At 37.6% G+C, this 21,105-nt stretch overlaps 1 protein-coding gene across 2 annotated transcripts; it reads right to left on the reverse strand.

The window, feature by feature from the left end:
• Window positions 1-636: 636 nt before the first annotated feature.
• LOC121906349 lies at window positions 637-20,943 on the reverse strand. 2 transcript variants are annotated; one of them, XM_042425186.1, is made up of 14 exons: window positions 20,485-20,943; window positions 18,167-18,315; window positions 14,435-14,560; window positions 14,036-14,120; window positions 13,507-13,645; window positions 13,007-13,068; window positions 12,429-12,475; window positions 11,012-11,137; window positions 10,610-10,697; window positions 10,090-10,213; window positions 8,832-8,915; window positions 6,817-6,936; window positions 6,602-6,682; window positions 637-1,453 (listed from the first exon to the last, which is right to left on the reverse strand). In XM_042425186.1, the coding sequence occupies exons 2-14, from the start codon at window positions 18,298-18,300 to the stop codon at window positions 1,137-1,139; spliced, it is 1,533 nt and encodes a 510-aa protein (XP_042281120.1). In that variant the 5' UTR covers window positions 18,301-18,315; window positions 20,485-20,943; the 3' UTR covers window positions 637-1,136. The 2 variants fall into 2 exon arrangements, with proteins under 2 accessions (XP_042281120.1, XP_042281110.1); XM_042425176.1 differs by having other exon boundaries at window positions 18,167-18,319.
• Window positions 20,944-21,105: the final 162 nt, after the last annotated feature.

Consider the following 21,105-nt stretch of genomic DNA (forward strand, 5'->3'; position numbering starts at 1 on the left):
CCTTACTCCCTTTTTGATCTGTCTCCCCCTGGTGCCAGGACCTAGAACAATTACTGATTTTTTCTTTACATGTTTATCTGCACAATGTACACACTTCTCTTTTTAAAGAAAAAGTAATAACAAAAATAAAATGTTTATTTTTATAATAAAGAGGAAAAAATGTGTATTACACACACATGCAGAGCAGAGAGGCCTCAGCGGACAGGATGAAGGTCTGTGTTCACAAATAATCTGGCAATGCCGTACCTTCCCGCAGTGTTGTATGGGGGTGTGGGTGTGTTTATCTATTATTAGACAAGGCAAGTTTATTTTTATAACACATTTCAACAAGGCAAATCAAAGTTCTTTACATTGAGCATAAAAGGCATCAAGACAGAATATAAAAGCAACACATTGCAATGTAAAGAGACATCTAAATACAATTAAAAATGTGTAAATTTTGGAAATAAAAAAGAGGCTAAAATAGAATAAGACAGATAAAACAGGAGGATAAAAGTTACAGTGCAGTGTAAGATATTAACCCTCAAATTTGGTTTAATTAAAAGCAAACAAAAAAGTCTTCAGCTGTGATTTAAAAGAACTGAGAGTTGCAGCAGACCTGCAGTTTTCTGGGAGTTTGTTCCAGATATGTGGAGCATAAAAACTCAATGCTGCTTCTTCATGTTTAGTTTTGACTCTGGGGACAGAAAGCAGACCTGTCCCAGATGACCATTGTCCCTAGACGACTATTAGAAAGTAACTGCCATGAAACAATCACAAAATAATGTTTTATTCATCTGATTCTTGGCTTTGTTTTCCCTAGCGCCACTCCCCCTCTTCATTCACTCACTAGCTCGCTCGACCACCGCTGCTTGCTCTCTCTCACTCTGGTGTCATTGAGCTAGATGGAGGAGGGGCCAACTTTGAATGTTATGTTTACAAACAGCAACTGACAAATCCTGCATAGTATACCTCATATATTTGCAGTGCATAGTATATAATATATCTATATTTACTTGACAAATCTAAGTGATAGGCCGACTGACGGTGCTGCATTATACCTGAGTTTTTGGATCCTAAGCATTTTTGAGTTCAAGTAAAACTCAGCGAAAATTTAAAACAGGCCGTCACTGATTTCACTACATTTTCCTTTTGCTTCATTTTAACTCCAGTGTTTCAGACAGAAATGGATCTACCTTACAGAGGGCATCGATCAGAATTTTACAAGCCTCTTTGCCCTTTTTTAGCACCGTGTCAATCAACTGTCGTGCTCTGTCTGCCCTGGGCTTTATTTGGATCGACTCCATTTCCCCGGAGGTGATAACCTTATCATGCAGAAGTGCATCTAGCAGGTAATTCAGAACAGGATCAGACACTCTTTTAATAAATTCTTTGCGAACAGAGCGCAGCCTCTTCTCTTCATCCTCTGGGAGACTCTGAGTCCTTTGTTGATTTTCTCTCCTCGGATCAGGACCTGAAAGATAAGTAAGATGGGGGGGGGGGGGGGGGGGGGATCAGAAATGACAGAAATAGTTGTGTGAAGAATGAAAAAAATAGAGCTTGAGAGAGAAGTTCAAATCTTGTCTACTATCACCTCCGCAAACCTGGTACGTCACTGCATGAAGTGGACATGTTGGCTTTGAAAACTTAGAAAGATTATTTAGTGACCACAAGTCTTTCAGGACAGGTTCACAATTTTTCAAGTCTGTCTTTAGGCAAGGCAAGTTTATTTGTATAGCACATTATGTAGAGCATAAAAGGCATCAAGACAGAATATAAAAGCAACACAAGGCAATGTAAAAAGACATTTAAATACAATTAAAAGGTATTAAATTTGGAAATAAAAAGAAGCTAAAATAGAATAAGACATAAAACAGGATAAAAGAATAAAAGTTACAGTGCAGTGTAAGATATTAACCCTCAAATTTGGATAATTAAAAGGCAAACAAAAATCTTCAGCTGTGATTCAAAAGAACTGAGAGTTGCAGCAGACCTGCATTTTTCTGGGAGTTTGTTCAGATATGTGGAGCATAAAAACTGAAAGCTGCTTCTCCATGTTTAGTTTTTACTCTGGGGACAGAAAGCAGACCTGTCCCAGATGACCTGAGAGGTCTGGATGGTTCACAATGTATCAGCAGATCAGAAATGTATTTTGGCCTTAAACCATTCAGTGTTTTATAAACAACAGTCAGCTGATGTGGACGCTGAAGGAGGTTTTCCTCGCTGTAATCATTCCTCCTGTTTATACTGGATATTAAAAGATCCTCTTCAAATGTGCTTTCAATGTAAGTGATGGAGACCAAAATCCACAGTGTGTCTATTTATGTATTTAAAAGTCTCTGTGAAGCTTCTATTCAGCTTCAGCAGTCTGAGTTAGTCATATCAAGTGGATATCTGACACATTTACAGTCTTTTTAGCATCAAATTCCCTCTTTGTGTTTCCTCAGGCAGCGTTTCCCTGTTGGAGCTGCAACAAAGATGTCTAATGCCTAATGAGACCTAATGTTCAATGTATAGATTAAATCTATATGTTGAAATTGAAAGCCCCCTACAGTGCATTTTGGCATTTTTGAGATATTTCATATTTTTTGGAATCATTTCTTAACAATGTTAGTTAGCCACACTGTTCACACAAGTTTACACAAAGTTCAAAAGTCTAAGCTGTTGCTAAAACAGAACTATGACTTATGACTATAGTAGAACGCTGCAGTCATGCTACATCAATGGATTAATGCCTAAAATATAAATTATTTATTTTAATGAAACACTCCAACCAAAACCAGCACAGAAAATAACGTTTAACGTGGTCAAAGCAGGAAAGTCAGTAAATCAGTCTGCATGGATCTATAAATGAATGAGGGTGATTCTTACAGTATCTGCTGTCCAGAGCTGCTTTATACCGTATAAAAAAAGTCCCTGCAGCCTCTGAAGGCAACAGGACTGATATATTGATAAATCCGCAGCCTCTGAGATGGTGCACCAGAGCGCAGTGCCGTTACTCACATTCGTTCACTGTGTTCACCTTCATTAAATCACCTGATGACACCATACAGTATATCTACACACACCTCAACACACACCAGACTGGTCCAACTTGATATTCGGCTTTTTTATGAAGGAGACATCAGTTTAGCAGGTATCATCAAAGCCTCTTTTCCAATTTTTTTTGAGCAAAAGTGTGTCTCTTAGTGTCTGCTTCCAGTGGTGGAAAGTAACTAAATAAATTTACTCAAGTACTGTACTTAAGTACAGTTTTGAGGTACTTGTACTTTACTTGAATATTTCCATGTGATGCTACTTTATACTTCCACTCCACTACATTTCAGAGGGAAATATTGTACTTTCTACTCCACTACATTTATTTGACAGCTTTAGTTACTTTTCAGATGAAGATTTGACACAATGGATAATATAACAAGCTTTTAAAATACAACACCTTGTTAAAGATGAAACCAGTGGTTTCCAACCTTTTTGTCTTTTGACGTCTTACAAAAAGCAGTGTGTAGTCGGGGTCACATTTCACATGTCTATGAGTTGTTAACAGCTCCACCAAATAGTGATTTTTCCCTCTAAACTTCTCACGTGCTTTCATTTCAATAAATGTTCAAATGATCCAATATTTCAGCAAAAATCAAAGATTAGAGAAAAAGTCCAAAAACTGAAAACAGATTTGTGTATCAGAACTTTGTTTTTTCTTCTTTCCTCTCCCATTAATCATCTCATGACCCCTCAGATTTATCTGCTGACCCTTTGGAGGGGCCCGACCCCTAGGTTGGGAACCACTGGACTAAACTAGCTAACTGTATATAAAGTAGTGTAAACTAGCTCCACCTCCAGCAGCTACAACAGTAACATGCTGCTCTAACACTGATGCTTCACTATTAATAATCTAATGATGTCATATATAATAATATATCAGTCAGAGGGACCAAACCATTACTTTTACTGCAATACTTTAACTACATCAAGCTCATAATACTTATGTACTTTTACTGCAATACTTTAACTACATCAAGCTCATAATACTGATGTACTTTTACTTAAGTGTGATTTTTCATGCAGGACTTTTACTTGTAATGGAGTAATTCTACATTGTTTTATTGTTACTTTTACCTAAAGTCCCCATCCACTCAAAAATGTATTTTTCTTCTTGTTCCTACAGTTGAATATTTGAGCGTCACTGTACAAAATGATAAATGTGCAGAGTTTGACACTAGAAAGCTGTTTTTACATTTATCTGCTGAAGACAGAAAGTTTCTCGATGCTCATCTGATTACCAGGCACACCTGGTAAGTCACTGTGTGAAGTGGGCAAACATGTCAGTTTTGAAAACTTAGAAAGATTGTTTAGTGACCACAAGTTTTAAACGACAATTTTTCAAGTGTGTCTTAAAACAACAGTCAGGTGTCCATATGAACAGTGAAAGAGGTTTTCCTCGCTGTAATCATTCCTCCTGTTCATACTGGATATTAAAAGATCCTTCAAATGTGCTTTTAATGGAAGTGATGGAGGATAAAATCCACAGTGTGTCCACACAGTCGTTTAAAAGCTGATGTGAAGCTTATATTCAGCTTCAGCAGTCTGAGTTAGTCATATCAAGTGGATATCTGACACATTTACAGTCTTTTTAGCATCAAATTCCCTCTTTGTGTTTCCTCGGACAGTGTTTCCCTGTTGGAGCAGCAACAAAGATGTCTAATGCCACTTGAGGAATCTATCAGGTGAAATTTCAGGGGAACGAAATTAACAGTAAGTCTTTCTTAGTTTTTTTGTCAGTAGACAAGAAAACTGACATTTCACTTGAATGATGCTTATGGAACTCAGCACAAGTGCCCCGTTCCTGACGCATCACTGTCATGCCAACAATGATGGTGAGTGTAATATTGCTTAATTATAGGTGGGTAAATGCCTTTCAAAACCAGAGTTACAAGGTGCTGTACAATGCAAACAACTGAGAGAAAAATAAAATGGAATAAAGACGAAAAAAAAAGATAAATAAATAAAAAGTTTAACAACACCTAATATCAATATAAAAACAATAAAACCATAAAAAACTACACAGATACAACAAACAGTGAAAGCAAAACAGAGAGCAATCACACATTAAGATATAAAGTGCTTATGAAACAAGTGAGTTTTTAAGAGCTTCCTAAAACTATTGACTGACTCTACATTTTTATTACTAGGGTAAGACAGTTCCAGAGAGTGGGGGCCACAACCGCGAAAGCACGGTCACCCTTGGTCTTCTTAAGCCTAGATTTCGGGACAGCCAGAAGGCGTTGGTCAGTAGACCTCAGTGATCTCATCGTGGCCAGGGGACACAATAATTCAGAGATATAGAGTAGGGCCAGTCTGTGTAGTGCTTTATAGGTAATTAAAGGAATTTTAAAATCAATAACCAATGTATGATGGCCAACACTAGTGTGATGACAATCAAGCCAGATCACATTTGCTACTTTCAATTTTGCTTTTCAGTTTGCTGTCTGGGACATCCAGAATACATAAATACAGCTGCTTCAATATTAAATTCATGTTTCTGGAGATATTTAATATCTGATTTTCACCATTTTATCTGACATCACAATGATCTGAACAATAACCATTTGCAGTCAAATACCACCTGGTATTGGCTACTTGCACAAAATGTAACCAGCAGGTCTGCCGTGTGTAATTGTAGCTTGACAGCTACATCTCTCTAACTAGAGACTGCAGATGACACAGATCACTTAACGCCATTTCATTCTCACCATATGGTGATAAGCGGTAATTGCAGGTGTGTTGTTCTTTTGCACAGATAACATTCATAATTACTCTTATTGGCTTTTTACTCGTGAAGCTTTTATTGCACTTACAGAAACGTAACAAGTGTAGTTGTTGTCTACTCTAGTACTTCACCTGGTTCACTGTCCTCTGCTCCGCTGTGAGCACACACACAAGGAGCCCTCGTTGAAACACCAGTAGAATGGAGAGGATATAGCGCGACAACAAATGACAGCAAAACACAGCAGAGACTGATTATTTATGTTATTTATCTAATTTATGTGCACTTGTTTCATGTTAGCTCAGTGTGAGAGTCTCTACTGTGTTTTAATGTCATTTATGGTCGCGCTACTCTGTCTCTTCTCCTCGGCTGTGAGGAGCAGCGAGGGGACTCAGCTCTACATGTGTGTGCTGCACTCACAGTTAAGCACAGGAGAGACACTTACTGTACCTGCAATAAAAGCTTTGCCAGTAAAAAGCCAATAAGAAAAAGATAAGCCGCTTCACAAACAAGTGAATGAAGAGCGAATCTGTTGCGTGAGCTACGCTTATTTGAATGTATGGCGGGAAAGTCGTCACCGACAACCTGTTCATAATCATCATAATACTGCAAATGGATAGGCTTTCATTTAAATGAAATCTTTGAGATTATAACTTTAAACATGGAATGCATATTTTCTTTGTGAGCTTGTGTCAGCTGGTGGAAGAATGTAGGATGAACATTAAACAGACAACCAAAACGACTCATCTTTTTGGATCTTCTTTTAAACTGAGAATTGAATGCAGATAAACACGTTTTTGATATAAACTACTGTAACATGTGCTGCCTTGTTTTCATGGATGAAAGTGAACACACACTTACGCTTCCTCAGACCAGGTTTTCGTCTCTGCTCTCCACCATGTTCCTCAACATTAGTCTGGTCTGTTCTGGCACGAGTTTGGACTGAAACACATGCAACATCTCTTGAGAAAGCAGAATAATTAAAGGTACTGCGGTGGTTATGTTTTAGGAAATTTGCATAATTAAACATAAATGTAAGTTTTTATTTGACTAATAAATTCAGGGGAAACATTTACCAGAGGGTGTGTTGTTGACATTGAAATGTGTACGCCCTGCAATATGAGTGTGAGGATGGCTGACGACACTTCCATTTTGAGCGTTGATTGCAGTGCTTCCTGCGTCTCTCTGAGTTGTAGCTGAAAGGGAACAAACAAAATTATCAGGAACCAGAACTCAGTTTCCTTTAGTCAACACCTAAACCATGTATTAGGGGCTCAGAGATTATGTTTTCGTTGGAGCTCATTTAGAGAAAACCAAGACAGTGAGCAGCTGCCCACATTGATCCCAATGCTTCCTTGAAGCTCTTCATCTCTCTCACTCTCTTCATGCCGAGGTAAATAAAATTCAGACTACAAGACTTGAAAATCACAATCAACAAGAAAGGTTTAAATAAATTTAACAGTCAGTGCATAAGCAGCATTTTATTGGTGTAGCTGCTCAAGGTGGAGCTGGTTTGAACTAATTTATAAGGGTCACCAGATAAATCTAAGATGAGGTAGATAGATGAGATTGGGTAGGAAAGAAGAAAAACTGTTCTGCAAAATTAATTTGGATTCAATTTCAGCACTTTTACTTTTTCAGTCAGCTTGGCAATAAAGTGATAATAAGAAGATCCTCAGAGAAAGACATGACTCTGCCAAAAACAAAAAGAACCAAAGGTTTTCTCCTTGGTGGAGATGGTGGTGAGGAGGCTGCGACTGGTGACAAACTCTGTCATGAAACCTGACATGAAATAAAACATACATAAAAAGGAAATACAAACAACGACGTGTATTCTATGTGAGGGATAAGGCACAACGTGGAGGCGAAGAACCACCTGCCAATAATATAAAATAAAAGTATTTGCAAATTTTTGGTTAAAGTTTTGCAAACAAAATTGAAAGGTTATGAAGCAAGAGTTTACTGTTGTCATGACAACTTGCCACACTGTATTCGCCGCTAGCCTGAACCGAGGCTTAAAATTCATGTAAGGTGTCATTAAGCAAAACCGCAGAGTATGTTTCCAAATCAGTGTTCCTTTGTTTTTGGTAGAGAAAGTCTCTCAGTATATTTACTGCTCATTTTGATGCCTTTTTTGTATTAATCTGTCATTTTAAGCTCTTCTGGTGTCAGTTCCTGGTGCTGTTTTTCACTTGGTTTCTTTCTTCTCCATTTATTTTTCCTCTGCTGCGTCCCATTCTTCAAAACTCCATAACGAGTAAACTGACAGCTGTGCTCTTTAATGTTGCTATGGTTACAGGTTGGGTTGTGGATGAATTTTGAACGATGATTAAACTTGAGCCAAGCTATTAGCATTAAACGGTTTTAACGCACACCTGCTGGCCAATCAGAAAAGAGTATTCACCCAGACCATGGTGTAATTCATTTTATTTAATTGTTTGATTTGGTTTTATTTTGTCATTTTAAATCTTCCACACAGTTCATCCAAATCACAAATTATGTCTTTTCCACTTATCCTTAGTCACTGACGCCAGAATAGGAGGGACAACGAGACATTTTGTCCTCCCTCGTTCAGGTGTTATGGTAATAAAGTGGTAACGTCTAAACCAGGTATTACGGTCACAGTGATAGTGTCTAAGCCTACTCTAACATGTTGGATCTTTACATCCAATCACAATCAGAACACAGAGGTCTGTGAGTAGCCTCTTATGGCTGCCAGTTCAGACTAGTTTAAATGATTCGGCAGACATCAAAGCTACTATAAGTCTTCAACAGACATTGAGACCACAATGACTTGCTGAAAAAATGTTTGACTTAGTATTTCTACAAAGAAGCAGGGATTTTTTGGAGCCAGCATCTAGCGACCATCAATGGTATTGCACTTACAACAACTGAGGTCTACAGCACAGAGGAATAAGATGGATGCACACAGGCAATTTTATCACCTGAGAATGCTTCATATTCAGAGATCAAAAGACAGGATCTAGACCTGCTGTAATGTGTTTGAATTAAAAATCAAATCCATGGAGCTCTGCAGAAACTTTGGCCTTTACAAGGTTATTTAAATCTCATTCAACACAGTGTTGCTCACCTCCTTCTTCAGCTGTGGTTGGTTGACTGGCTGAGGGCTGGGTTGGCAGGGCAGATGAGCTTGAAGCTGATACTGAAGTTGAACCTGAAACAAATGAGAAGACATAAGGCTGTGAAGGATATGGTTTGTTCTGCTTATATATCATTTGTGGCAGGAAAGTACTTAAGTACTGTACTTAAGTAGAATATTGAGATTCTAGTACTTCACTTGAGTATTTCCATGTGATGCTACTTTATACTTCCACTCCACTACATTTCAGAGGGAAATATTGTACTTTCTACTCCACTACATTTATTTGACAGCTTTAGATAGTTTTCAGATGAAGATTTGACACAATGGATAATATAACAAGCTTTTAAAATACAACACATTGTTAAAGATGAAACCAGTGGTTTCCAACCTTTTTGTCTTTTGACGTCTTACAAAAAGCAGTGTGTAGTCGGGGTCACATTTCACATGTCTATGAGTTGTTAACAGCTCCACCAAATAGTGATTTTTCCCTCTAAACTTCTCACATGCTTTCATTTCAATAAATGTTCAAATGATCCAATATTTCAGCAAAAATCAAAGATTAGAGAAAAAGTCCTAAAACTGAAAACAGATTTGTGTATCAGAACTTTGTTTTTTCTTCTTTCCTCTCCCATTAATCATCTCACGACCCCTCAGATTTATCTGCTGACCCTTTGGAGGGGCCCGACCCCTAGGTTGGGAACCACTGGACTAAACTAGCTAACTGTATATAAAGTAGTGTAAACTAGCTCCACCTCCAGCAGCTACAACAGTAACATGCTGCTCTAACACTGATGCTTCACTATTAATAATCTAATGATGTCATATACAATAATATATTAGTCAGAGGGACCAAAATATCAAATAAATTGATGAGACATTATGAATAAATCTTATAAAACATCTAAACTAAACTGAGTAAAATATATAAATTAACCTTTAAAATGTGAAATAATGTAACAAATGATTAAAACCTGATCATTAACATTAAATATATTTTTCATCATTTCTTTTTTCATTGTAACTGTTTTATAAGTTGAGTTTTATTTCATTTATTACAAATAATACAGCAGTGACAAATCTGCAATCATGCACCATTAAATCTAAAAGCATGAGGTAAAAGATACAAAACAATAATAAAATGTCACAAAGTCACATTCAGTCGGATTAAATGATCATTTACATGAATGTGTGCAGCCCAGTGCAACATTATCTCATCCAAGTCTACATGTGCTGCATGTCCACTCACAGGGAGGCTGTCTGATGGGAGACTCATCCATGCTGGTAGACCAGAGGTCCAGACTGAGCCTCTGCCGGGTCCTCTCCTCCTCCTCCTCGAGCTTATTGATCTTCTCTGTTAGCAGATGATAGTACTCATCCAGCCAAAAAAAAGGGTAAAGAAATAAGGGAGAAAGGTAAGAGGAGCAGTAGGAAAAATAATACACAATAAATAAATGCTGCTATAAAAGCACAAAGGTTTTTAGAACTCAACAGGTCCTGTGCATTATCCTGTTGTCTTTTTTTGTTAAAGTGTCACTAAACTGATTCAGGACCTTCAGTGTGACAAACTTCAAGTAAACTTCAAGTAATTCACCATTCAAGCTCATGTGCTGTATGTTTCCAGCCACATCCCATAATAGTGTATAAACTATAGAATTTATAATGTTTGAGACCAACCTTTGACTGACTGAGTGACTTAGCAGCTGCAAAATGAAAAGTTTCCTTCCTTTTTTAAATAACACAGTGAGCTAAAAGAGAGAACAACTTACTATACTGTTGTTGGCTGACTCATAAATGTCTCCTTCAACTTTTCTGGCATCGACCACCAGATCAGGAGTCAGAGGAAGGACATCAACACTGTGAGGCGGGGGGGCAAAAAGAGGAGGAAATGGGGAAGGAGGTTAAGAATCATGTATTTGTATTTAAGTATCACACATGTAAACACAATATGTCATTTATGTACTTGTGTTGTTGTTGTGTTGATATGGTATCTAAAAGCTAATCATAGCTTTAATAACATGCAACGGTAGATGTTCCTAAACGTTGCTGGTTCAAATCAAACAGACACATATTAGAAAGTTAAAACAGGAAGGCAGGAAGCCAGAGAGCTGAGATCAAATGCTAATAAACTTGATAGGAGGGGCTGTAGACCTTCCACTGTTAATACTTACAGTTTGTCTATCCAGTGGTCTCGTAGGTCCTGCGTCATGTCGTCATGCCGGCGTTTCCTCATACCTGTTGCAGAGGGAGGGCCTGCAGTGGACATGGAGCCGACCTCACCAGCATCTTTTATCAGACTGGAAGAGAGAGAGAAGTCATCGTTTTATTAGTAACTTCTTTAACAAACATAGATGTGGGCTTTGGTCTGATGTAGAACTGAGTGAAACTCTTGAAATGTAAAGCTCTTTAAAGTGGTGGCTGATGGTGCGTGCAGTTCTTCTCACTCTTGACTGTTCACATTGAGGTACGAGGACTCAAGACGTGTTAGTTGCTGCTTTGCTAGAACAGAGCAGGTATCCTGACTAATGGAGTAGTTAAAAAACAACATATACACAATGAAAAGTGATGTAACTTCACAAACTGCCATAAAAAGATCATCATGTGCTGCCTGTTGTTGTGTTTTTATGTGTGTTGGTAAAGTCGACTGTGTGAAGAGTTTTGAGGATGTGGACTCAGCATTCAACCATGCAGGTAACCGATCATATAAAAAACCTGTAAAATTATCCTCCATTGTCAGAAGTGATGGCAGCACTCAAATGATATATTATTATATATGACATCATTAGATTATTAATAGTGAAGCATCAGTGTTAGAGCAGCATGTTACTGTTGTAGCTGCTGGAGGTGGAGCTAGTTTACACTACTTTATATACAGTTAGCTAGTTTAGTCCAGTGGTTCCCAACCTAGGGGTCGGGCCCCTCCAAAGGGTCAGCAGATAAATCTGAGGGGTGGTGAGATGATTAATGGGAGAGGAAAGAAGAAAAAACAAAGTTCTGATACACAAATCTGTTTTCAGTTTTTGGACTTTTTCTCTAATCTTTGATTTTTGCTGAAATATTGGATCATTTGAACATTTATTGAAATGAAAGCATGTGAGAAGTTTAGAGGGAAAAATCACTATTTGGTGGAGCTGTTAACAACTCATAGACATGTGAAATGTGACCCCGACTACACACTGCTTTATGTAAGACGTCAAAAGACAAAAAGGTTGGAAACCACTGGTTTCATCTTTAACAATGTGTTGTATTTTAAAAGCTTGTTATATTATCCATTGTGTCAAATCTTCATCTGAAAAGAAACTAAAGCTGTCAAATAAATGTAGTGGAGTAGAAAGTACAATATTTCCCTCTGAAATGTAGTGAAGTGGAAGTATAAAGTAGCATCAAGTGGAAATACTCAAGTAAAATACAAGCACCTCAAAATTATACTTAAATAAAGTACTTGAGTAAATGTACTTAGTTACTTTCCACCACTGCATGCTACATTATTTATCTAATTGAAGAATTAAAAAGAAATTATTTTTCATACTGAAAGTTTATTCACAATTAAAGCAGGGAAGGTATTTTGACATTTCATGGTACAATTACCTGTGTGAAGCCTCTCCAGTCCTTGCCCATGGAGAGGGTGAGTTGACCTGGATATTAGAAAGAAAAAAGAAAGTTTTCAGAAATGTTTTGCAGCTGTGTACTATGAAGTGACTAAAAACATTCAAAGTCTATACAGTATTTAACTCAAGAACATTATATATGGAAGTGGAATGATGGTGTGAGAGAAATATAATGTGTCTCAGGCTGCATTCAGACCAACAACAGCACTGCAGCATAAAACACAGGCTCACTTGTTCATTACAATGACACAGATGTGTGTGTGTTGGTTTGTTGGATCAAAGGAAAAGAAAAGAAAGATGGTTCAACAAAAATCTGATCCTGGTTCTGCTTCTGACTCTCATAATTGTCTGTAAACTGTTGATCAGAAAGCTGCAGCTTAGGAACGCTGCTGCTAGAGTCCTCACTGAGACCAACAGAGTGACTCACATCACTCCAGTTCTCACATCTTTGCTCTGACTTCCTGTATGTCAAAGACGTGTCACCTGCATTAAAGCTGAGTCCATCACCTGAAATGTGTCTCACCATAAATGTATCAGGGTGAACTGCTCTTCACTCACCTCTGTTTTATCTGCAGACTGATGAAGCTTTGTTCTTCGACCCAGTGAGAGATCAGAGTCATCTGATGGAGAGAAGAAGACACACAAAATGATCTCCAGAATATAAAATATCAAATAAATTGATGAGACATTATGAAATAAATCTTATAAAACATCTAAACTAAACTGAGTAAAATATATAAATTAACCTTTAAAATGTGAAATAATGTAACAAATGATTAAAACCTGATCATTAACATTAAATATATTTTTCCTCATTTCTTTTTTCATTGTAACTGTTTTATAAGTTGAGTTTTATTTCATTTATTACAAATAATACAGCAGTGACAAATCTGCAATCATGCACCATTAAATCTAAAAGCATGAGGTAAAAGATACAAAACAATAATAAAATGTCACAAAGTCACATTCAGTCGGATTAAATGATCATTTACATGAATGTGTGCAGCCCAGTGCAACATTATCTCATCCAAGTCTACATGTGCTGCATGTCCACTCACAGGGAGGCTGTCTGATGGAAGACGGATCCATGCTGGTGGACCCGAGGCCCAGACTGAGCCTCTGGAACTGTTTCCTCCTCTCCTCTATCTTCTTCTGGATCTCATTGATCTTCTCTGCTAGCAGATGATCGTACTCATCCTGCCAAAAAAGGGTAAAGAAATAAGGGAGAAAGGTAAGAGGAGCAGTAGGAAAAATAATACACAATAAATAAATGCTGCTATAAAAGCACAAAGGTTTTTAGAACTCAACAGGTCCTGTGCATTATCCTGTTGTCTTCTTTTTTGTTAAAGTGTCACTAAACTGATTCAGGACCTTCAGTGTGACAAACTTCAAGTAAACTTCAAGTAATTCACCATTCAAGCTCATGTGCTGTATGTTTCCAGCCACATCCCATAATAGTGTATAAACTATAGAATTTATAATGTTTGAGACCAACCTTTGACTGACTGAGTGACTTAGCAGCTGCAAAATGAAAAGTTTCCTTCCTTTTTTAAATAACACAGTGAGCTAAAAGAGAGAGCAACTTACTCTACTGTTGGCTGACTCATAAATGTCTCCTTCAATTTTTCTGGCATCGACCTCCCAATCAGGAGTCAGACGGAGGACATCAACACTGTGAGGCGGGGGGGCAAAAAGAGGAGGAAATGGGGAAGGAGGTTAAGAATCATGTATTTGTATTTAAGTATCACACATGTAAACACAATATGTCATTTATGTACTTGTGTTGTTGTTGTGTTGATATGGTATCTAAAACCTAATCATAGCTTTAATAACATGCAACGGTAGATGTTCCTAAACGTTGCTGGTTCAAATCAAACAGACACATATTAGAAAGTTAAAACAGGAAGGCAGGAAGCCAGAGAGCTGAGATCAAATGCTAATAAACTTGATAGGAGGGGCTGTAGACCTTCCACTGTTAATACTTACAGTTCGTCTACCCAGAGGTCTCGTAGGTCCTGCGTCATGTTCTCATGCCAGGGTTTCCTCATACCTGTGGCAGAGGGAGGGCCTGCAGTGGACATGGAGCCGACCCCACCAGCATCTTTTATTAGACTAGAAGAGAGAGAGAAGTCATTGTTTTATTAGTAACTTCTTTAACAAACATAGATGTGGGCTTTGGTCTGATGTAGAACTGAGTGAAACTCTTGAAATGTAAAGCTCTTTAAAGTGGTGGCTGATGGTGCGTGCAGTTCTTCTCACTCTTGACTGTTCACATTGAGGTACGAGGACTCAAGACGTGTTAGTTGCTGCTTTGCTAGAACAGAACAGGTATCCTGACTAATGGAAGACCAGGAGGCAGGTGCTCTAATGTGGGCAAATCAATGCTTTCAAGCTTGTCAGGGTTCTATGAGAGGATTTAGATGAACGCTGTGCATTTAGCCATATTTTAGCAAAATGGCTGTTTTTCACATACAGAGCTTGATGGATGGCAGAGAAAATGACTACACTGTAGGAGCAGTTTGACTTATCCACCATATAACCACCATGAATTTAGGTTAACCACAGCCTCCATTCTTAACAAAGCAGCAAACTGCAAACATTTAACTTTTCAAGTCTACAGAGGGTTAGTGTTTGAGACTCAAAAGATAGTTTTGTTGGTCATCACTTTAACATACTGCTGAACAGGTTTATCATTCAACACAAGTTAACCTGAAGATCAAACAAGGTTAAAAGTTGGCCAGGTCTGTGAAACCAAAAACCCTGATTTGAGATTAAAGTTAGCTTGCTTACACATTAGTCTGACTTTCGTTGGCATGGGGATAAATTCTACAAAGGTCATCTGCAGAGGTCAAGCAAAACTTATAGTAAGTATTTGGACAGTTACACATGTTTTAGTTTTTAGGCTCTGTGCTTCAGCACATTCAATTTGAAATAAAGTAAAGGATACTACATTAAAGTGCCAAGTCTCAGCTTTAATTTGAGTAATTTTATGTTAACATTAAAAACACTTTGTAGGAGATATAGGTCTTTTAACACATAGTGCAGAAGTTTAGGGGTTCAAACATAAATTAATCCAGAGAGGATCCAATTTTTTAAAGGTTACATATTCTGCACATTTCCAGGTCTATATGTATATTCTGGGGCTCTACTGGAATATCTTTGCATGATTTCCAGTAAAAACTCCTTATTTATCTTCTACTGGTCCTTCATGCAGCCCCTCAGTTCAGCCTCTGTCTGAAACAGGCCGTTTTAGCTCCTGTCTCTTTAAGGCCCGCCTCCTGATGAGCCCACTCTGTTCTGATTGGTCAGCTTCAGGAAGCCTCCTCCAGCTACGTAAACAAACTATAGTAGCAGGATTTCACTTCTTTTTCTCCTTATTTACTCCAAATGTCAAATTCTCAAATACATCCATATATGTTGGAGCTGAATCAGATCTGAAATATGAGAGTGGACAACGTGAACAACACATGGAAAAACTTTAGCAACAACCTTAGCAACCAAGACTACAGAACGGACGGCTGTTTGTGGGCATGTGTGAACAATCTGACATCATCATGAGGAGGAAGTAGAGGTAACTTTCACATCTGACATCATAACAGAATATAAATAAAAGAAAATTACAAAAAGTATAAGTCCCCTTTAAGTTGATATGTTGAACTTGTTAGCAAACAGTTGCTTATTTCCACATCCATCAGTTACAGAGCAACATTATCATTCATCTGGAGTCGTGTTTCTGTCCACCTGGTGAATGTAAGTCCAATATTCACTCTCTTTTAGCTCTGTTTTTACTCTCTACCAACTCCTGAGGGAAATATCTGGCTCTTTAGCTTCTAAATGCTCCACTATGTTCACCAGCTAGTCTACAGCTAACTGTGTCTGTTTGCCGTTTGGTGCTGAGCAGGTAGTGTACAGCGGCTTTTTACAGCTTTTTCTCTGAAAACAGCTGCCTGCTGTGGCCGAAAACGACGCTATGAGAGCACTGAGAGTGAACCAAAACAGTAAAGTTGCAGCCGGACAGATAAACAATGAGCTGAAACTCACTATAAAGCTCCGTAAAGCCGAGAGGAGCTGCAGAGTCACTGATAACTCTCTGTAGGTTCATCACTACGAGCCACAACCAACACGTTACACACTGACAGCTCATACATATATTATAAAAAATATCAATAACAGCCTCTTTCAAGTTTTTTTAATAATACTTTTTTGTGATTAATGGATAATCAGTTATTATCAGTTATTAATTAAGCATAAATGTCAAACAATGTTTTTGTTCAGGCTTCTCAAATATGAGGATTTGCTACTTTTCTCTGTTTTATATCATTGTACATTAAATATTGTTGGGTTTTAGACTGATAAATTCATAAAAATGTTAAACAGCTAAAAACATGATACACATATTCAAAAAAATAATTGACACATAAATTGAGAATATAGAGACAAAATAAGATAGTTGCAGCCCTGAACATGTAGCTCAGTTAAACAGTAACAAATAGAAAACAGGTAAAGTAGTGTCCTTCATCAAGTGTGTGTGTGTCTGTGATTTTGCTCTGCAGAGTTTGAGTGAAAATGAAGCCATAATTTATTACTTTTCTTTCTCTGTCTGTGGTCATCAGCCGTCTATATCTTGGAACAAGAATGCTTATTTGCTCACTGGTGTAATGATGATGAGATTAAAAGGACAGGTTTACAATTTTTAAGTCTGTCCTAAAACAACAGTCAGGAGCCCAAATGAATATTGAAACATGTTTTTCTTGCTGTAATCATTCCTCCTGTTCATACTGACCATTAGAAGATCCCTTCATAATGACCTTACAATGGAAGTGATGGAGGACAAAATCCACAGTCCTCCTTCTGTGCAAAAATGTATTTAAAAGTTTATCTGAAGCTAATATGAAGCCGAGGAAACACAAAGAGGGAATTTGATGCTAAAAAGACTGTAAATGTGTCAGATATCCACTTGACATGACTAACTCAGACTGTGAAGCTGAATATAAGCTTCACAGAGACTTTTAAATGCAGTTTTGCTCAAAACAAGGCTTGTGGATTTTGTTCCCCATCACTGGCACATCTGAAGGGGATCTTTTAATAGTCAGTATGAACAGGAGGAACGATTACAGCGAGCAAAACCTCTTTTATTGTTCCTTTGGGCACCTGACTGTTGTTTGAAATGATCAGTGTGTAAGATTTAGGGGAATCTATTGGCAGAAATATTTGCAGAAATGGAATATAATATTCATCAGTATGTTTTTTAATTAGTGTATTATCACCTGACGACAAGAATCGTTGCGTTTTCGCTACATTAAAATGAGACCTTTATATCTACAGAAGGCGCGGGTCCTCTTCAATGGAGCCCACCATGTTTCTACAGTAGCCCAGAACAGACAAACCAATCACTGGCTCTAGAGAGGACCTTTCACATTGTTCAAGAGTTTTGCTGCCACCATAAGTTCGCCTACACATTTGGGAGGGGGAGGGGGGGTATTAAGTTGGTTGCAATCTGCAACCTCACCACTAGATGCCATAAAATCTTACACAATGGTCCTTTAAGACAGACTTGTGAACCTTTCCTTTAACTCCTTTGGTATAATTGCATTTTTCAATTCACTGTACTATTTAAACATTTCTGTGTTTTGAGTTTTTTGTGATATGACTACCAACATTAATGCTCTTGTGTAATTCCATCTTGGCAGGTTTACAGCATATACAGTGTGCTCTTACCGGCTGTGTGAGGGTCCAGGTTCATCACTGAAGACTGGAAGTGTAGAAAGATCTTCAGACTGGTCAGTCTTTGACTGACAGCTGGACTCCAGAGACGATTCTCGCTTCTCCTCTTCACCCCCACAATCACTCATCTTTTCAATTTCAGTCTGTCTGGGACATTAATTAGTGACATTATAATTAAAAACATTGTATTATAGCACATACAGAGAGCCTGATGGTGAAATCATGCTATAGTAACACTTGTCCTGTCTCAGCCTTCATGTTTTCATCCCTCAGCTCTGCCATGTGGACTCTAAATGGAGTCTGAACTGAGTCTAGTTTCACTCTTTCATATTTGAAAATACGTATCATTTCATCTCTGTTGTGGCTCTCCGTCCTAATCAAAAGTGCTGTTTTTTTCAAACGCAAAAACTACACAAAAATGCCTCCCAGAATGGATAAATCTGATCGACTTCTCAGTTCAGCAGTTTTGAAAAGACAAACTGTCAAAAATAAAAACCATTGAAAGCTTTCCTGCTGCATTTCTGTCACTCGTTCCTGTAGAATACACTGTAGTACGTTCTATAGAGAGCTACACATCTTACTGTATGTACACAGTATGCACATTATTACACTATCAACAGTTAAAAAACAACATAAACACAATAAAAAGTGATGTAACTTCACAGCTACAAAAAGATGATCACATGGTGCCTGTTGTTAGTGTTTTTATCTCATTGTGTCTGATCGACACATGAGCTGTTGTGTTCATGTCTGCTGGGAGGATTTCGCTTTTGTGTTTAAAATGAGCTGCTGTGTCCAGCAGTGTGTTAGTAAAGTTGACTGTGTGAAGAGTTTTAAAGATCTGGACTCAGTATTGAATAATGCAGGTAACCAACCCTAAAAAAAATGTAAAATTATCCTCCATTGTCAGAATTGATGGCATGATGTCAGCACTCAAAATTATTTACTTAAGTAATGGTCGCAATGCCATAATGCAGAAATAACAGTGATAATATGAAACTAGTGGTGAAAGAAGTATTCAGATCCTTTACTGAAGTAAAAGCACCAATACAGCAATGTTAAAATACATTACAAGTAAAAGTCCTGTATGAAAAATCCTACTACAGTAAAAGTACATAAGTATTATGAGCTTGATGTAGTTAAAGTATTGCAGTAAAAGTACATAAGTATTATGAACTTGATGTAGTTAAAGTATTGCAGTAAAAGTAGTGGTTTGGTCCCTCTGACTGATATATTATTATATATGACATCATTAGATTATTAATAGTGAAGCATCAGTGTTAGAGCAGCATGTTACTGTTGTAGCTGCTGGAGGTGGAGCTAGTTTCAACTACTTTATATACAGTTAGCTAGTTTAGTCCAGTGGTTCCCAACCTAGGGGTCGGGGCCCTCCAAAGGGTCAGCAGATAAATCTGAGGGGTCGTGAGATGATTAATGGGAGAGGAAAGAAGAAAAAACAAAGAAGAAAAAACTATTTGGTGGAGCTGTTAACAACTCATAGACATGTGAAATGTGACCCCGACTACACACTGCTTTTTGTAAGACGTCAAAAGACAAAAAGGTTGGAAACCACTGGTTTCATCTTTAACAATGTGTTGTATTTTAAAAGCTTGTTATATTATCCATTGTGTGAAATCTTCATCTGAAAAGTAACTAAAGCTGTCAAATAAATGTAGTGGAGTAGAAAGTACAGTATTTCCCTCTGAAATGTAGAAAGTAGCATCACATGGAAATACCTCATCACTGTACTTAACATCAGTACTTTAGTAAATGTACTTTATTTCTTTCTACCACTATGTGAAACTGTTTAAAAAAAAAAAAAAAAAGTTTAGTTTCAGTTTCATGTTCCTCATTGACTCTCTCTCTCTCTCTCTCTCTCTCTCTCGCTCTCTTTTCGTGGCTGTTTTTAGCTTTGTGAATATGATATCAATTCCAAATTAACAGTGTGAATAAATATTAAATTCTCATCCAATCAAAACATTACAGATTAGATCACATGTTTATTGTCTGCGTCGTGATCCAGATTTTTCAGTTGGTTTTGATGTCGCAACTAAGGAAGTTCCTCCAAATATTCTTTTCTTTCTCCAGCTGTGACAGTCTGCTGCCAGACAGATAACTATTAACCTTAATTTAGATGTCATGCTGTCATGGCCTCGGTAATTAGAAGTAGTAATGTAATAATGAAGTTACAGATAACATTAGAGGTATTGTTTCTTTCCCGATTGGCTGTTTTTCGCTTCCTGTCATCGTTTATCTATAATCTAAAAACCATACTTAGAGATAACTTCAGTCACGAACAGTAACAGTCTTACCTGAGGGTGGAAACACGACTACTTCTTGCCGCTCCTCTGTGTCACCATCTTCTCTCTGCCGTCCCGGTTCTCATGTCAGCATTCCCTTCTTTCTCCACCAGTCTCCTCACATTACAGACAGGATGGAGGTCCGACTCTTTTTTACTGATTTGAGTTTTTATGAGTCACTAACTGAAGAGAGTCTGTTTTTTGAGTCATCGAGTCACCCAGAGCCTGAAGAATCCCCCACCAGTGAATGAACACCGATCTACTGATTACAGCCTACAACTCAGCCCTGACAAGTACAAATAAATAAATCTCATGAAATATTCCTCTCTCACACCGTCCATGAAACATACCTTAAATTCCCAGGATTTAAATAATATAATTACTTCAACTGCACTGTTGAAGAAATAAATTGTTTCACACAAAATATGAATTTAAAATAATAAGTAATTTGGTATTTTTGTCTTGTTTTGTTTTGTTTTGTTTTGTTTTATTTGTGTTTCTTTTCTTTTCCTTTCCCCCACATGCTTTGAATATACAATACAATGTTTTGTAAAATAGTGGTGTCTCCTCTAATCCCCAGTGGGATGGGCCAAATGTTTGCATGACACTAAAATAAAAAAAAAACAACCATAT

This window comes from Thunnus maccoyii, chromosome 2 (genome assembly GCF_910596095.1).
Source record: "Thunnus maccoyii chromosome 2, fThuMac1.1, whole genome shotgun sequence".
Classification (NCBI taxonomy): domain Eukaryota; kingdom Metazoa; phylum Chordata; class Actinopteri; order Scombriformes; family Scombridae; genus Thunnus; species Thunnus maccoyii.

Bases quoted from the DNA above. Each gene is read 5' to 3' on its own strand.
- LOC121906349 (XM_042425186.1), bottom strand. From the start codon at position 18,300: ATGAGTGATTGTGGGGGTGAAGAGGAGAAGCGAGAATCGTCTCTGGAG. The intron at 13,646-14,035 runs GTAAGTTGCTCT...CTTTTTTGGCAG, and splicing joins ATGAGTCAGCCAACAGTAGA to GATGAGTACGATCATCTGCT. The intron at 6,937-8,831 runs GTGAGCAACACT...GTTCCCTTTCAG, and splicing joins AACCACAGCTGAAGAAGGAG to CTACAACTCAGAGAGACGCA.